The following is a 14,888-nucleotide window of genomic DNA, read 5'->3' on the forward strand; positions in this document are numbered from 1 at the left end:
TCTTTTTATACACCCTAGAATCTTGTTTGCTTTAGCAGCTGCTGCTTGACATTGAGTGCTGCTGCTCAGCTTATTTGTAATGAGAATACCCAAGTCCTTCTCCTGTTCTGTAGTCCCAAGTTTACTTCCATTTAATGTATATGCAGCTATAGGATTACTCCGTCCTAGGTGCATTACTTCACATTTATCAACATTAAATCTCATTTGCCAAGTATCTGCCCATTCTGACATCTTATCCAGAGCTTACTGTAATATTGTACTATCAAGGTCAGTTTTTAATATCCTACATAGTTTGGTGTCATCAGCAAAGACTGACACTGTACTATCAATCCCATCCACAAGGTCATTAATAAAGAGATTAAAAAGAATCAGTCCTAGCACAGATCCCTGCAGACACCACTGCTCCCGGTACAGATCCCTGCAGCCCCCACTGCTCCCAGTACAGATCCCTGCGGCCCCCACTGCTGATTATAGCCCATTTAGAGAATGATGAATTTATGACTACTCTTTGTTTCCTATCTTTTAGCCAATTCCTTACCCAGTTGCATATTGTGTCCCCTAGTCCCTCCTTCTGGAGCTTTAGTATAAGGCTATTATGTGGTACAGTATCAAATGCCTTTGCAAAGTCCAAATAAATCCCATCGGCTGCATTACCAATATCCAGGTTCGCACTTACCCCCTCATAGAACCCCAACAGGTTGGTTAGACACGACTTATCTTTCATGAATCCATGCTGTCTGTCAGTTATTATATTATTTTCTGCAATATATTTTTGCATGTCATCCCTTAAAATGCCCTCAAAAACTTTGCATACTACTGATGTCAGGCTTACTGGACGGTAGTTGCCTGGATCCACCCTCTTACCTTTCTTAAATATCGGTACCACATCAGCAATCCTCCAATCCTGAGGCACCAACCCTGTTACAAGCGAGTAATTTAAATTTTTCTTTTATTATTTTTTTTTACCAACCTACAAGCCATGGGCTACAATCAGGTAGACAATGACGTGAAGATCCATCTGCACAGTTCCTACTGGTGATACCTGTCTCGTCTCTGCCACCAGGGGGCAGTGTAATGTGGCCTATCCGCCATCATCCATGAGACGTTCCACCTCATGTAAAATCTTTAGAAGAGTCTGGGTCCCCTGTGGGTGAGGACGCTGCTAGTCTGGGGCTCAGTGTGACCTGTAGCTGCACAGTTCTGCCTCTCCTCCATCTAAGGCTCAGATGGCGGTGGCTGCTGCAGTGGCGGTAGCTGCTCCTCTGTTTTTCGGACCAGTTCTGGTTCGTCTTCTCCATTTTGAGGGGGGTGCACCAACACCTTGTCCAGGATACCGAACTCCTGAGCTTCTGTGGGACTCATGTAGCGATCTCTCTCCATGACTGACTCTGCGGAAGGAAACGGAAGCCACGATTAAGGATTTTTATAAGATGTTCTTATAATTTTAACATTTGTTGCTGCACAAAAAAATAGAATTCATCCTGGACTTGCATTTAGGAAGCGGACCCTCGTCTCCTACTGTGAAGGTGGCCTGAGCTGTAGTATGTTTGTTTAAACGTAATAAGAATATCTGTGTATGTAAATAATCAAAATGTAGATGTAGTTGTATAATAGTCTGTCTGTCTATGTAGCAATTGCACAGCTCTATAATACTCCCTGTTCAAAGTTGTATAGTCAAGAAGGGGTTACCAAGGATAAGTGAACAGATGTACAAATAATGGAAGTTTTCAATTAATGAGCAAAAGTCTTATCAGTAATGTTCACACAGAAAGAATGTGCAAGGAACAAAAGATGTGTTTTACAAGATGCTGTGAGAAATTAAGGAGTGGAGAACTCCCTGTTTAGCTTCAAGGCCAAAGTAGCTTTTCTGTATAATTGGGTGTCTTCCAAAACACGAGTTCAGTTGATGACGCTGGCTCAAAGAGAGCATGTCTGTGTGTTCATTGTCTGATACATTGATATATCGGCACTGGTATACAGCTAATACGGCACCGTCTCTGGATATCCCAAACGAAGACTCCATTAGCAGTCTTCACCCAAATTCCTCCCTTGACACTATCAGCAAATCTACTGGTCGATAATGAATGCAACCAACAGACAATATTGAAAAAAAGTCCTGTACAAAGTATTACCAGGAGGTACAGGAAGCCTAGACGGCACTGGCCCCCAAGCTAGGCCCTCCGGCCCCATCCCAATTGCAAGTACTGGAAGGAAGAACAGGACCACCATCAACAATATCCACCTCCTGCCTCCACACAATAATATTTTTTACATTTGTATTGTTTCCTCACGTTCTTTAAAGAGACAAAACTTTCCTGTTTTTCTGTTGACATGTGGGTAGAGATGGGCGCACCTTTAAAGGTTCGCCGGCAGTAAACAAACCGAACCTCCACATGTCCGAACCTTGTCAAAAAAGGTTCACAAACAGTGAGTGGCAGTACTTGTCTCCGTCCACATACAGCCAGCCATAAGCAGATCTCTTCCGGGGGAGGGTAAGCCAGCATTTTGAAATTTTTGTTTGGGGTTGCACCCTACATCCGATCATGCTGTTGATACCCCCAGTGCGAGCTGTTCAAACACTAAAAGGGGCTCGCACCGAGCGTACACGAGCACGTAAAGCATCCAATCCCAGAACCCGAGCCCTGTGTTTTTAAGTTGGTGTTCAGTTTGAAAACCCAACCTCAGTTTCGCTCATCTTTACTTGTGGTTTTCAATGACATTATTATTATTATTATTTATTATTATAGCGCCATTTATTCCATGGCGCTTTACAAGTGAAAGAGGGTATACGTACAACAATCATTAACAGTACAAGACAGACTGGTACAGGAGGAGAGAGGACCCTGTCCGCGAGGGCTCACAGTCTGCAGGGAATGGGTGATGGTACAATAGGTGAGGACAGAGCTGGTTGCGCAGTGGTCTACTGGACTGAGGGCTATTGTAGGTTGTAGGCTTGTTGGACATCATGACATCAGTCATTTTACAATAAAATGTACCGAGCAATGAGGGAAAAAAACAAAGTGTAATGGAATGGTGAAAAATATGCAATTCCACCATTGGTTTTGGGTTTTTTCCAGTAAGTTTTCAAGCCTTTTTTTAAATTTCCATAAAGCAATGAGAAAAACCACGAGTGACTTGTGCAGTGGACATGCTTTTTTTTTTTTAGCTTTCATGTTCATTTGAATTGTAAGAATTGAGTGTTTTCTTAGCAAAAAACGCATGAAGAATCAACAGGTCTCTACTTTTGAGAAAGAGAAAAAAAAAAACAGAAGCGAGAGAAAGACAGAAATAGAGCGAGAGGATGTGAGCGACACACAGCGAGAAGGAGAGAAAGAAACAGAGTGAGACAAAGAGCGAGAGAGAGTGCGTGTGAGAGAGCAACACACAGCGAGAGGACAGAGAGAGAGTGCGTGCGAGAGAGCGACACACAGCGAGAGGACAGAGAGAGGGACACACAGCGAGAGGACAGGGAGAGAGAGCGACACACAGCGAGAGGACAGAGAGAGAGTGCGTGCGAGAGTGCGACACACAGCGAGAGGACAGAGAGGGACACAGCGAGAGGACAGGGAGAGAGAGCGACACAGCGAGAGGACAGAGAGAGCGACACACAGCGAGAGGACAGGGAGAGAGAGCGACACAGCGAGAGGACAGAGAGAGAGCGACACAGCGAGAGGACAGAGAGAGAGCGACACAGCGAGAGGACAGGGAGAGAGAGCGACACAGCGAGAGGACAGGGAGAGAGAGCGACACAGCGAGAGGACAGAAAGAGAGAGCGACACAGCGAGAGGACAGAGAGGGAGACAAAGAGCAAGAGAGTGCGTGCGAGAGAGCGACACACAGCAAGAGGACAGAGAGAGGGAGACAAAGAGCAAGAGAGTGCGTGCGAGAGAGCGACACAGCGAGAGGACAGAAAGAGAGGGAGACAAAGAGCAAGAGAGTGCGTGCGAGAGAGCGACATACAGCGAGTGGACAGAGAGAGAGGGAGACAGAGCAAGAGAGAGCGTGCGAGAGAGCGACATACAGCGAGTGGACAGAGAGAGAGGGAGACAGAGCAAGAGAGAGTGCGTGCGAGAGAGCAACACACAGCGAGAGGACAGAGAGAGAGGGACACAGAGCAAGAGAGTGCGAGCGAGAGAGAGAGAGCGACACACAGCGAGAGGACAGGGAGAGAGGGAGATAAAGAGCAAGAGAGTGCGTGCGAGAGAGCGACACAGCGAGAGGAGAGGGAGACAAAGAGCAAGAGAGAGTGCGTGCGAGAGAGCGACACAGCGAGAGGACAGAGAGAGAGGGAGACAAAGAGCAAGAGAGAGTGCGAGCGAGAGAGCGACACAGCGAGAGGACAGAGAGAGAGGGAGACAAAGAGCAAGAGAGTGCGAGAGAGAGAGCGACACAGCGAGAGGACAGGGCGAGAGGGAGATAAAGAGCAAAAGAGTGCGAGAGAGAGAGAGCGACACAGCGAGAGGACAGAGAGAGGGACACAGCGAGAAGACAGGGAGAGAGGGAGTGCGTGCGAGAGAGCGACACAAAGCGAGAGGACAGAGAGAGAGGGACACACAGCGAGAGGACAGGGAGAGAGCGACACAGCGAGAGGACAGAGAGAGAGGGACACACAGCGAGAGGACAGAGAGAGCGACACACAGCGAGAGGACAGAGAGAGAGGGAGTGCGTGCGAGAGAGCGACACACAGCGAGAGGACAGGGAGAGAGGGAGACAAAGAGCAAGAGAGAGTGCGAGCGAGAGAGCGACACATAGCGAGAGGACAGGGAGAGAGGGAGTGCGTGCGAGAGAGCGACACAGCGAGAGGACAGAGAGAGGGACACAGTGAGAGGACAGGGAGAGAGGGAGGACAGAGAGAGAGGGACACACAGCGAGAGGACAGGGAGAGAGGGAGACAAAGAGCAAGAGAGTGCGAGCGAGAGAGAGAGCGACACAGCGAGAGGACAGGGAGAGAGGGAGATAAAGAGCAAGAGAGAGTGCGTGCGAGAGAGCGACACACAGTGAGGACAGAGAGAGAGGGAGACAAAGAGCAAGAGAGAGTGCGTGCGAGAGAGCGACACAGCGAGAGGACAGAAAGAGAGGGAGACAAAGAGCAAGAGAGTGCGAGCGAGAGAGCGACACACAGCGAGAGGACAGAGAGAGAGGGACACAGCGAGAGGACAGGGAGAGAGGGAGTGCGTGCGAGAGCGCGACACAAAGCGAGAGGACAGAGAGAGGGAGACAAAGAGCAAGAGAGAGTGCGAGCGAGAGAGCGACACAAAGCGAGAGGACAGAGAGAGAGGGACACACAGCGAGAGGACAGGGAGAGAGCGACACAGCGAGAGGACAGAGAGAGAGGGACACACAGCGAGAGGACAGAGAGAGCGACACACAGCGAGAGGACAGAGAGAGAGGGACACACAGCGAGAGGACAGGGAGAGAGGGAGTGCGTGCGAGAGAGCGACACACAGCGAGAGGACAGGGAGAGAGGGAGACAAAGAGCAAGAGAGAGTGCGAGCGAGAGAGCGACACACAGCGAGAGGACAGAGAGAGAGGGAGACAAAGAGCAAGAGAGTGCGTGCGAGAGAGCGACACAGCGAGAGGAGAGGGAGACAAAGAGCAAGAGAGAGTGCGTGCGAGAGAGCGACACAGCGAGAGGACAGAGAGAGAGGGAGACAAAGAGCAAGAGAGAGTGCGAGCGAGAGAGCGACACAGCGAGAGGACAGAGAGAGAGGGAGACAAAGAGCAAGAGAGTGCGAGAGAGAGAGCGACACAGCGAGAGGACAGGGCGAGAGGGAGATAAAGAGCAAAAGAGTGCGAGCGAGAGAGAGAGAGAGCGACACAGCGAGAGGACAGAGAGAGGGACACAGCGAGAAGACAGGGAGAGAGGGAGTGCGTGCGAGAGAGCGACACAAAGCGAGAGGACAGAGAGAGAGGGACACACAGCGAGAGGACAGGGAGAGAGCGACACAGCGAGAGGACAGAGAGAGAGGGACACACAGCGAGAGGACAGAGAGAGCGACACACAGCGAGAGGACAGGGAGAGAGGGAGTGCGTGCGAGAGAGCGACACACAGCGAGAGGACAGGGAGAGAGGGAGACAAAGAGCAAGAGAGAGTGCGAGCGAGAGAGCGACACATAGCGAGAGGACAGGGAGAGAGGGAGTGCGTGCGAGAGAGCGACACAGCGAGAGGACAGAGAGAGGGACACAGTGAGAGGACAGGGAGAGAGGGAGGACAGAGAGAGAGGGACACACAGCGAGAGGACAGGGAGAGAGGGAGACAAAGAGCAAGAGAGTGCGTGCGAGAGAGCGACACAGCGAGAGGAGAGGGAGACAAAGAGCAAGAGAGAGTGCGTGTGAGAGAGCGACACAGCGAGAGGACAGAGAGAGAGGGAGACAAAGAGCAAGAGAGTGCGAGCGAGAGAGAGAGCGACACAGCGAGAGGACAGGGAGAGAGGGAGATAAAGAGCAAGAGAGAGTGCGTGCGAGAGAGCGACACACAGTGAGGACAGAGAGAGAGGGAGACAAAGAGCAAGAGAGAGTGCGTGCGAGAGAGCGACACAGCGAGAGGACAGAAAGAGAGGGAGACAAAGAGCAAGAGAGTGCGAGCGAGAGAGCGACACACAGCGAGAGGACAGAGAGAGAGGGACACAGCGAGAGGACAGGGAGAGAGGGAGTGCGTGCGAGAGAGCGACACAAAGCGAGAGGACAGAGAGAGGGACACAGCGAGAGGACAGGGAGAGAGCGACACAGCGAGAGGACAGAGAGAGAGGGACACACAGCGAGAGGACAGGGAGAGAGAGCGACACACAGCGAGAGGACAGAGAGAGGGACACACAGCGAGAGGACAGGGAGAGAGCGACACAGCGAGAGGACAGAGAGAGAGGGACACACAGCGAGAGGACAGGGAGAGAGAGCGACACACAGCGAGAGGACAGGGAGAGAGGGAGTGCGTGCGAGAGAGCGACACACAGCGAGAGGACAGGGAGAGAGAGAGACAGAGCAAGAGTGCGAGCGAGAGAGCGACACATAGCGAGAGGACAGGGAGAGAGGGAGACAGAGCAAGAGAGAGTGCGTGCGAGAGAGCGACACACAGCGAGAGGACAGAGAGAGAGGGACACACAGCGAGAGAGGGACACACAGCGAGAGGACAGGGAGTGCGTGCGAGAGAGCGACACACAGCGAGAGGACAGAGAGAGAGCGACACACAGCGAGAGGACGGGGAGAGAGGCAGTGTGCGAGAAAGCAACACAGCGAGAGGACAGAGAGAGAGGGACACACAGCGAGAGGACAGGGAGAGAGGCAGTGCGTGCGAGAGAGCGACACACAGCGAGAGGACAGTGAGAGGGAGACAAAGAGCAAGAGAGAGTGCGTGCGAGAGAGAGCGACACAGCGAGAGGACAGGGAGAGAGGAAGCAAACAGCAAGTGAGTCCATGCGAGAGAGCGACACAGCGAGAGGACAGGGAGAGAGCAACACACAGCGAGAGGACAGGGAGAGAGGGAGACAGAGCAAGAGAGAGCGTGCGAGAGAGCGACACACAGCGAGAGGACATGGAGAGAGGGAGACAAAGAGCGGGAGAGGAGAGAAAGAAAAAGCAAGAGAGAGCGTGACAGAAAGAGCAAGAAAACGAGACAGAGAAAGAATGAAAAAGAGAGAATGCGACAGAGAGAGCAGGAGAAGGAGAGACAGAAAAGAAGAGAAAGAAAGAAATAGGGCAAGGCAAAGAGAAAAAGAGCGTGCGACAGAAAGAGAGCGAAAGAAAGTGCGGGAGAAAGAGTGAGAGGAGAGAAAGCAATGGAGCGAGACAAAAAGAGCGAGAGAGCGCGACAGAACGAGAGAAGGAAAGACCGAGGAGTGAAAGAAATAGAGAGACAAAAAGAGCGCACGACAGAAAGAAAGCGAGAGAGAGAGCGCAAGAGAGATAGAGAGCGAGCGAGCAAGCGCTATATACACAATCTCTGGTAAATCTGGACACTTCCATGGTGGCAGGTGACTGTGGAGGAGTCACACTCCGCGGGGTGCAGCGTGGACTCACCGATCACGGACAGCGGCTGACGCGTGTGCTTTGCGTAAATGTCGTTAATCTGTTTCTTGAGCTTGAGGATTTCCTCCGCCTGTATAGCGATGTCGGTGGCCTGACCCTGAGGATGACAGATATCAGTACAACATTCCAGGTCATTCCCGAGCCCACAAATCTGTCACTGTGCCATGTGTCTTCTTACTAGAGCCTGACCCCCAGCTTACAGAGGTAACTGTTACCTCTGCACCCCTATGCTATGTGTAAGCGGTCAGCACATAAGTAACGCCTCCATGTCTGTGTATATATGACTTACCCGGGCGCCTCCTGAGGGCTGGTGGATCATTATTCGAGAGTTTGGCAATGAGTGTCTCATTCCATGGGATCCGGCTGCCAAGAGAAGGGACCCCATACTGGCTGCTTGTCCCACACACCACGTACAGATGGGGTTCAGTATATACTGCATAGTGTCGTATATCGCCAGACCGGACGTCACAGAGCCCCCTGCAAATAGATTTAAGCAAAGTATGACCGCTATATACTGCTAAACAGTATACGGGGGGGCTTCAATCTGCCCCCACTAGTTGACAGCAAGCAGAGATCTTGGGATCAATGCAGAACTGAAACACAAAGCATATGAGAAAGTGTGACCCGTCATATGAAGAGGCCAGAACTATAGAGGTGACCCCAATTCTTAAGGCTCCTCCAGTTACCTGGGCTGTTGATGTACATGTGAATGGGCTTCTTATTACTCTCTGACTGCAGGAACAGGAGCTGCGCGATCACCAGGCTGGAGAGAGAGTCGTCAATCTGAGCCAATGAAGAAATAGGTGTGAGTATGGGGGAGGGGGCACTGCAGAGGAGAAGGGGTTAATAATCAGGAATCTCACCGGTCCCATAACACAGATAATACGCTCCCGCAGTAACCTGGAGTAAATGTCATACGCCCGCTCCCCACGGCCCTGTAAAGTAATGGAGAAACAGTGTAAAACAGTGCAACCAAACATGTGAGTGCAGCTCTGGAGTGTAACACAGGAGGTAACTCAGGATCAGTAATGTAATGTATGTACACAGTGACTGCACCAGCAGAATAGTGAGTGCAGCTCTGGAGTGTAACACAGGAGGTAACTCAGGATCAGTAATGTAATGTATGTACACAGTGACTGCACCAGCAGAATAGTGAGTGCAGCTCTGGAGTGTAACACAGGAGGTAACTCAGGATCAGTAATGTAATGTATGTACACAGTGACTGCACCAGCAGAATAGTGAGTGCAGCTCTGGAGTATAATGCAGGATCAGTAATGTAATGTATGTACACAGTGACTGCACCAGCAGAATAGTGAGTGTAGCTCTGGAGTATAATACAGGAGGTAAGTCAGGATCAGTAATGTAATGTATGTACACAGTGACTGCACCAGCAGAATAGTGAGTGCAGCTCTGGAGTATAATACAGGAGGTAAGTCAGGATCAGTAATGTAATGTATGTACATAGTGACTGCACCAGCAGGATAGTGAGTACAGCTCTGGAGTATAATACAGGAGGTAAGTCAGGATCAGTAATGTAATGTATGTACATAGTGACTGCACCAGCAGGATAGTGAGTGCAGCTCTGGAGTATAATACAGGAGGTAAGTCAGGATCAGTAATGTAATGTATGTACATAGTGACTGCACCAGCAGGATAGTGAGTACAGCTCTGGAGTATAATACAGGAGGTAAGTCAGGATCAGTAATGTAATGTATGTACATAGTGACTGCACCAGCAGGATAGTGAGTGCAGCTCTGGAGTATAATACAGGAGGTAAGTCAGGATCAGTAATGTAATGTATGTACATAGTGACTGCACCAGCAGGATAGTGAGTGCAGCTCTGGAGTATAATACAGGAGGTAACTCAGGATCAGTAATGTAATGTATATACACCGTGACTGCACCAGCAGAATAGTGAGTGCAGCTCTGGAGAATAATCCAGGATCAGTAATGTATGTACACAGTGACTGCACCAGCAGAATAGTGAGTGCAGCTCTGGAGTATAATACAGGATGTAACTCAGGATCAGTAATGTAATGTATATACACCGTGACTGCACCAGCAGAATAGTGAGTGCAGCTGTGGAGTATAATACAGGAGGTAACTCAGGATCAGTAATGTATGTAGACAGTGACTGCACCAGCAGAATAGTGAGTGCAGCTCTGGAGAATAATCCAGGATCAGTAATGTAATGTACACAGTGACTGCACCAGCAGAAAAGAGAGTGCAGCTCTGGAGTATAATACAGGATGTAACTCCGGATCAGTACAGTATTCCTATATATGTATATACCATTTTCCAGGATTTGTACATTTCTTACTGACCGTTTGCTCCACCACTATAGGGATGAGAGGGGAGAGCCTCGGCGGAGCTCGATGTAGGGTCCTGACCTGCTGGAGGGCACATATCCCCCTCAGTACCGGCCTCTATAGAAAAAATACATAACAGACAGGTCAGCACATATCATCACGACATATCAGTCCACCACCCCCTGCAGCAAGAGATCTTGTGGAACTACAATCCCCAGCAACTGACATTGCTTGCTGGACGTGATTCCCACCACTGCTGCACAGATATTAGCTGATGCCTCTAATACAGGAGCTCAGCAGTGCATTATGGGATGTATTAATGTGATCAGGCCTCCCTCCATGACAGTCACCCACCGTCCCTCTGATAAGCAGTTCCATGCCGTCCTGGTGTCACCAGCTGCCTCACAAAGTTACAAAAATTACATGTCACAGATAAATAAAGAACGAAAAAAATGTCTCCATTTGTGCAGCGTTGGACCGACCTGGGCAGCCATGTTTTTGGAGACCACCGGATCCGAAGAAACAGCTCTGGGCCCCGGAAAAATGGCCACTGAGACAGAGACACAAATGTCAGGAAAGAGCGGAAATGAGGAAGTGACGTCACACAGGGGGACACGTGAAGCCGCCCTGCTGGCCGCCATGTCAGTTGCTGGCAAAGTTTCTGAAGTCATCTGACGTGTGAGAGGCGTGTTACTATGGTAACGGGCGCTGTGTACAACATGTACATTTGCTCAGGCGGCGGTCACTGTCCATGATATCCGCCATTTTATTGTAGCTGTGTAGGAGACAAAGTGTGTGTGGCTATGGTGGACAAGAAGTAGATTCAGACACATAGTATGGGCTGGATATTAACATGATCACATCACGTTTACTTCTTCCCCAGTAAGATGGAGGGGTAGTCACCCACTTCCTGTTTTGCATGTTACTAGGCAACAGCCAGAAACTTGAAAGGCTGCACCCAGAGCAACTCCTGCCCTGACTGCGCCTCCACCACAAGCCTCTACGCCATATACACTGAAAACAAGAACTATTTTTATGTTGCAACATCTCAAGAGACATAACTTTTATTACGATGTTTTATTTCGTTCTATTCAGTGATAATCATCTATAAAGCATCCATTACATGGACATCACACATACTTTACATCCACAACACACATACAGCGCCCATACGTTACCAATACTGGCGAGTATTAACCCCGTAATGACCTAGGACGTATATATACGTCCTAGGTCGCCTCCCTTTGATGTGGGCTCGCGCAGTGAGCCCACGTCTTTTCCTGCACATGTCAGCTGATTTGATCAGCCGACATGCAGCTAACAGGCACGGGTGGATCAGAGATCCACCCGCGCCTGTTAACCCCTTAGATTGCGCTGTCAAACTCTGACAGCGCAATTTAATGCGCTCCGGCAGGGATCGCACTGTTCCCCGCCACCATCACTACAATACAGAACATATACTGTACATCACCCATACATTATAATACAGCAGACATACTCTACATCTACCATACATTACAATACACCACACATACATCATTCAGGCCTGAAACACACATCCGTGAAACACGTGCGTGTTTGGTCCGTTTCCGTGTATACTGGAGACACGGCCAAACGTGCACCAATGTTATTGTATGATAAAAGCTCCACGTGCGTTTTTGATGCATGTCCGTTTGTCCGTGATCCGTACCTGTGTGCGTTTTGCACGGAAGCATGTCCGTTTTCTGCACGCAACACGCAGCACGGACCCAATGAAAGTCAATGGGTCTGTGCGCACGTCCGAGTGACACGGACGCATCTCTGTTTGCTCCCTGTACGTTTTGTGCTTTTTTCATGTGATGTCGGTCTTTTTTCTTTTTCTGTTTCGTTCTCTCCCTCAGTCCGTCGGTCTGTCTCTATGTCTGTCGGTCGGTCTCTCTGTCTTATCTGTCCCTCTCGCTGTCTGTCGGTCAGTTCTCCCCCTCTCTCATACTTACCGTTCCCCGATCCCCGGCGCTGCACGGCTGTTATAATAACTCCGGCGGCTTTTACTATTTTGAAAAAGCCGGCCGCCCATTAATCAATCTCATATTCCCTGCTTTACCCGCCCACCGGCGCCTGTGATTGGTTGCAGTCAGACACGCCCACCACGCTGAGTGACAGCTGTGTCACTGCACCCAATCACAGCAGCCGGTGGGCGTGTCCCAATGGAGTATAGAAATAAATAAATAATTTAAAAAAACGGCGTGCGGCTCCCCCATTTTAATACCAGCTAGATAAAGCCATACGGCTGAAGGCTGGTATTCTCAGGATGGGGAGCCCCACGTTATGGGGAGCCCCCCAGCCTAACAATATCAGTCAGCAGCTGCCCAGAATTGCCGCATACATTATATGCGACAGTTCTGGGACTGTACCCGGCTCTTCCCGATTTTCCCTGGTGCGTTGGCAAATCGGGGTAATAAGGAGTTAATGGCAGCCCATAGCGGCCACTAAATCCTAGATTAATCATGTCAGGCGTCTCCCCAAGATTCCTTCCATGATTAATCTGTAAGTGACAGTTAAAAAACACACACACCCGAAAAAATAATTTATTAGAAATAAAAAACACTAACAAAGTCCCTCATCACCAATTTATTAACCCCGACAAAGCCCTCCATGTCCGGACCTCCACGGACCTCCAGCGTTGCATCCAGCTCTGCTGCATGCAGGTGACAGGAGCAGCAGGATACACCGCCGCTCCGGTCAGCTCCACGCAGCAACTGAGGTGAGTATAGCGATCAGCTGAGCTGTCACTGAGGTTACCCGCGGCCACCACTGGATCCAGCGGTGGCCGCAAGTTACCTGACTGATAGCAGCTGATCGCGATACTCACCTCATTTGCTGCGTGGAGCTGACAGGAGCGGCGGTGTCTTCTGCTGCTCCTGTCACCTGCATGCAGCAGAGCTGGATGCGACGCTGGAGGTCCGTGGATTACGCCGGACATGGAGGGCTTTGTCGGGGTTAATAAATTGGTGATGAGTGACTTTGTTAGTGTTTTTTATTTCTAATAAATTATTTTTTCGGGTGTGTGTGTGTTTTTTAACTGTCACTTACAGATTAATCATGGAAGGTATCTCGGGGAGACGCCTGACATGATTAATCTAGGACTTATTGGCAGCTATGGGCTGCCATTAACTCCTTATTACCCCGATTTGCCAACGCACCAGGGCAAATCGGGAAGAGCCGGGTACAGTCCCAGAACTGTCGCATATAATGTATGCGGCAATTCTGGGCGGCTGCTGACTGATATTGCTAGGCTGGGGGGCTCCCCATAACGTGGGGCTCCCCATCCTGAGAATACCAGCCTTCATCCGTATGGCTTTATCTGGCTGGTATTAAAATGGGGGAGCCGCACGCCGTTTTTTTAAATTATTTATTTATTTCTATACTCCATAGTCACACGCCCACCGGCTGCTGTGATTGGGTGCAGTGAGACACCTGTCACTCAGCGTGGGGGCGTGTCTCACTGCAACCAATCATAGGCGCCGGTGGGGGGAGAAAGCAGGGAATACGAGATTGTTTAATGAGCGGCCGGCTTTTTCAAATTAGAAAAAGCCGCCGGAGCAGTGTGAACGCCGTGCAGCGCCGGTGATCGGGGATCGGTGAGTATGATAGAGGGGGGACACTTCAGTCACTTGGGGGATTAGCGGTCACCGGTGAATCCTTCACAGGTGACCGCTAATCAGTACACGGCACACAGACAGAGCCGCGGCATGACAATGAAGTCGGGTGAAGTTCACCCGAGTTCATTCTCATCCCGCTACTCTGTCTTCCGACATGTAGTCACGACATTTTGCATCACACACGTACATTTCACACGGACAACACATACACATGTCAGTTATTTCACTCACGCACACACGGACATTCCATACGCACATACGGCTAGCATACGGGATACACACGCAGGCCACTCATACCATAAAAACGGACCTAAAAAATGGAAAACGGACCCGAAAAACGGCCCGTTTTACACGTGCGTGGTTTTCAAGGACGTGTGTTTTAGGCCTCAAACATTACAATACAGCACACATACATTACAGTACTGCACACACACATCACCCATACATTACAGTACAGCATACATATATCACCCATACATTACAGTACAGCATACATATATCACCCATACATTACAGTACAGCACATATACTGTACATCACCCATACATTACAATACAGCACACATACACCACCCATACATTATAATACAGCACACATACAGATCACCCATACATTACAATGCAGCACACATACACCACCCATACATTATAATACAGCACACATTCAGATTACCCATACATTACAATACAGCACACATACACCACCCATACATTACAATGCTACAGACATACATCACCCATACATTATAATACAGCATACATACAGATCACCCATACATTACAATGCTACAGACATACATCACCCATATATTATAATACAGCATACATACAGATCACCCATACATTACAGCACAGCACACATACACCACCCATACATTACAGCACAGCACACAAACATCACTCATACATTACAATAA

At 49.7% G+C, this 14,888-nt stretch overlaps 1 protein-coding gene across 1 annotated transcript; it reads right to left on the reverse strand.

Annotated features, from left to right (window-relative positions):
• Positions 1–947: 947 nt before the first annotated feature.
• Positions 948–10,788, reverse strand: CLPP (caseinolytic mitochondrial matrix peptidase proteolytic subunit). Its single transcript, XM_075343145.1, has 7 exons — positions 10,686–10,788; positions 10,347–10,448; positions 8,886–8,957; positions 8,709–8,805; positions 8,312–8,499; positions 8,014–8,119; positions 948–1,388 (listed from the first exon to the last, which is right to left on the reverse strand). Exons 1-7 carry the CDS (start codon positions 10,707–10,709, stop codon positions 1,216–1,218), a joined length of 762 nt encoding a protein of 253 aa, XP_075199260.1. The 5' UTR covers positions 10,710–10,788; the 3' UTR covers positions 948–1,215.
• Between the last annotated feature and the right edge of the window lie 4,100 nt (positions 10,789–14,888).

The sequence above is a fragment of the Anomaloglossus baeobatrachus genome, chromosome 4 (assembly GCF_048569485.1).
Source record: "Anomaloglossus baeobatrachus isolate aAnoBae1 chromosome 4, aAnoBae1.hap1, whole genome shotgun sequence".
NCBI lineage: Eukaryota > Metazoa > Chordata > Amphibia > Anura > Aromobatidae > Anomaloglossus > Anomaloglossus baeobatrachus.

Excerpts from the sequence above, each read along its gene's own strand:
- CLPP (XM_075343145.1), bottom strand. The coding sequence starts at position 10,709 with ATGGAACTGCTTATCAGAGGGACG. Across the intron at positions 10,449-10,685 it reads AACTGCTTATCAGAGGGACG|AGGCCGGTACTGAGGGGGAT; the intron begins GTGGGTGACTGT and ends TTTTTTCTATAG. Across the intron at positions 1,389-8,013 it reads TCAGCCGCTGTCCGTGATCG|AGTCAGTCATGGAGAGAGAT; the intron begins GTGAGTCCACGC and ends TTCCTTCCGCAG.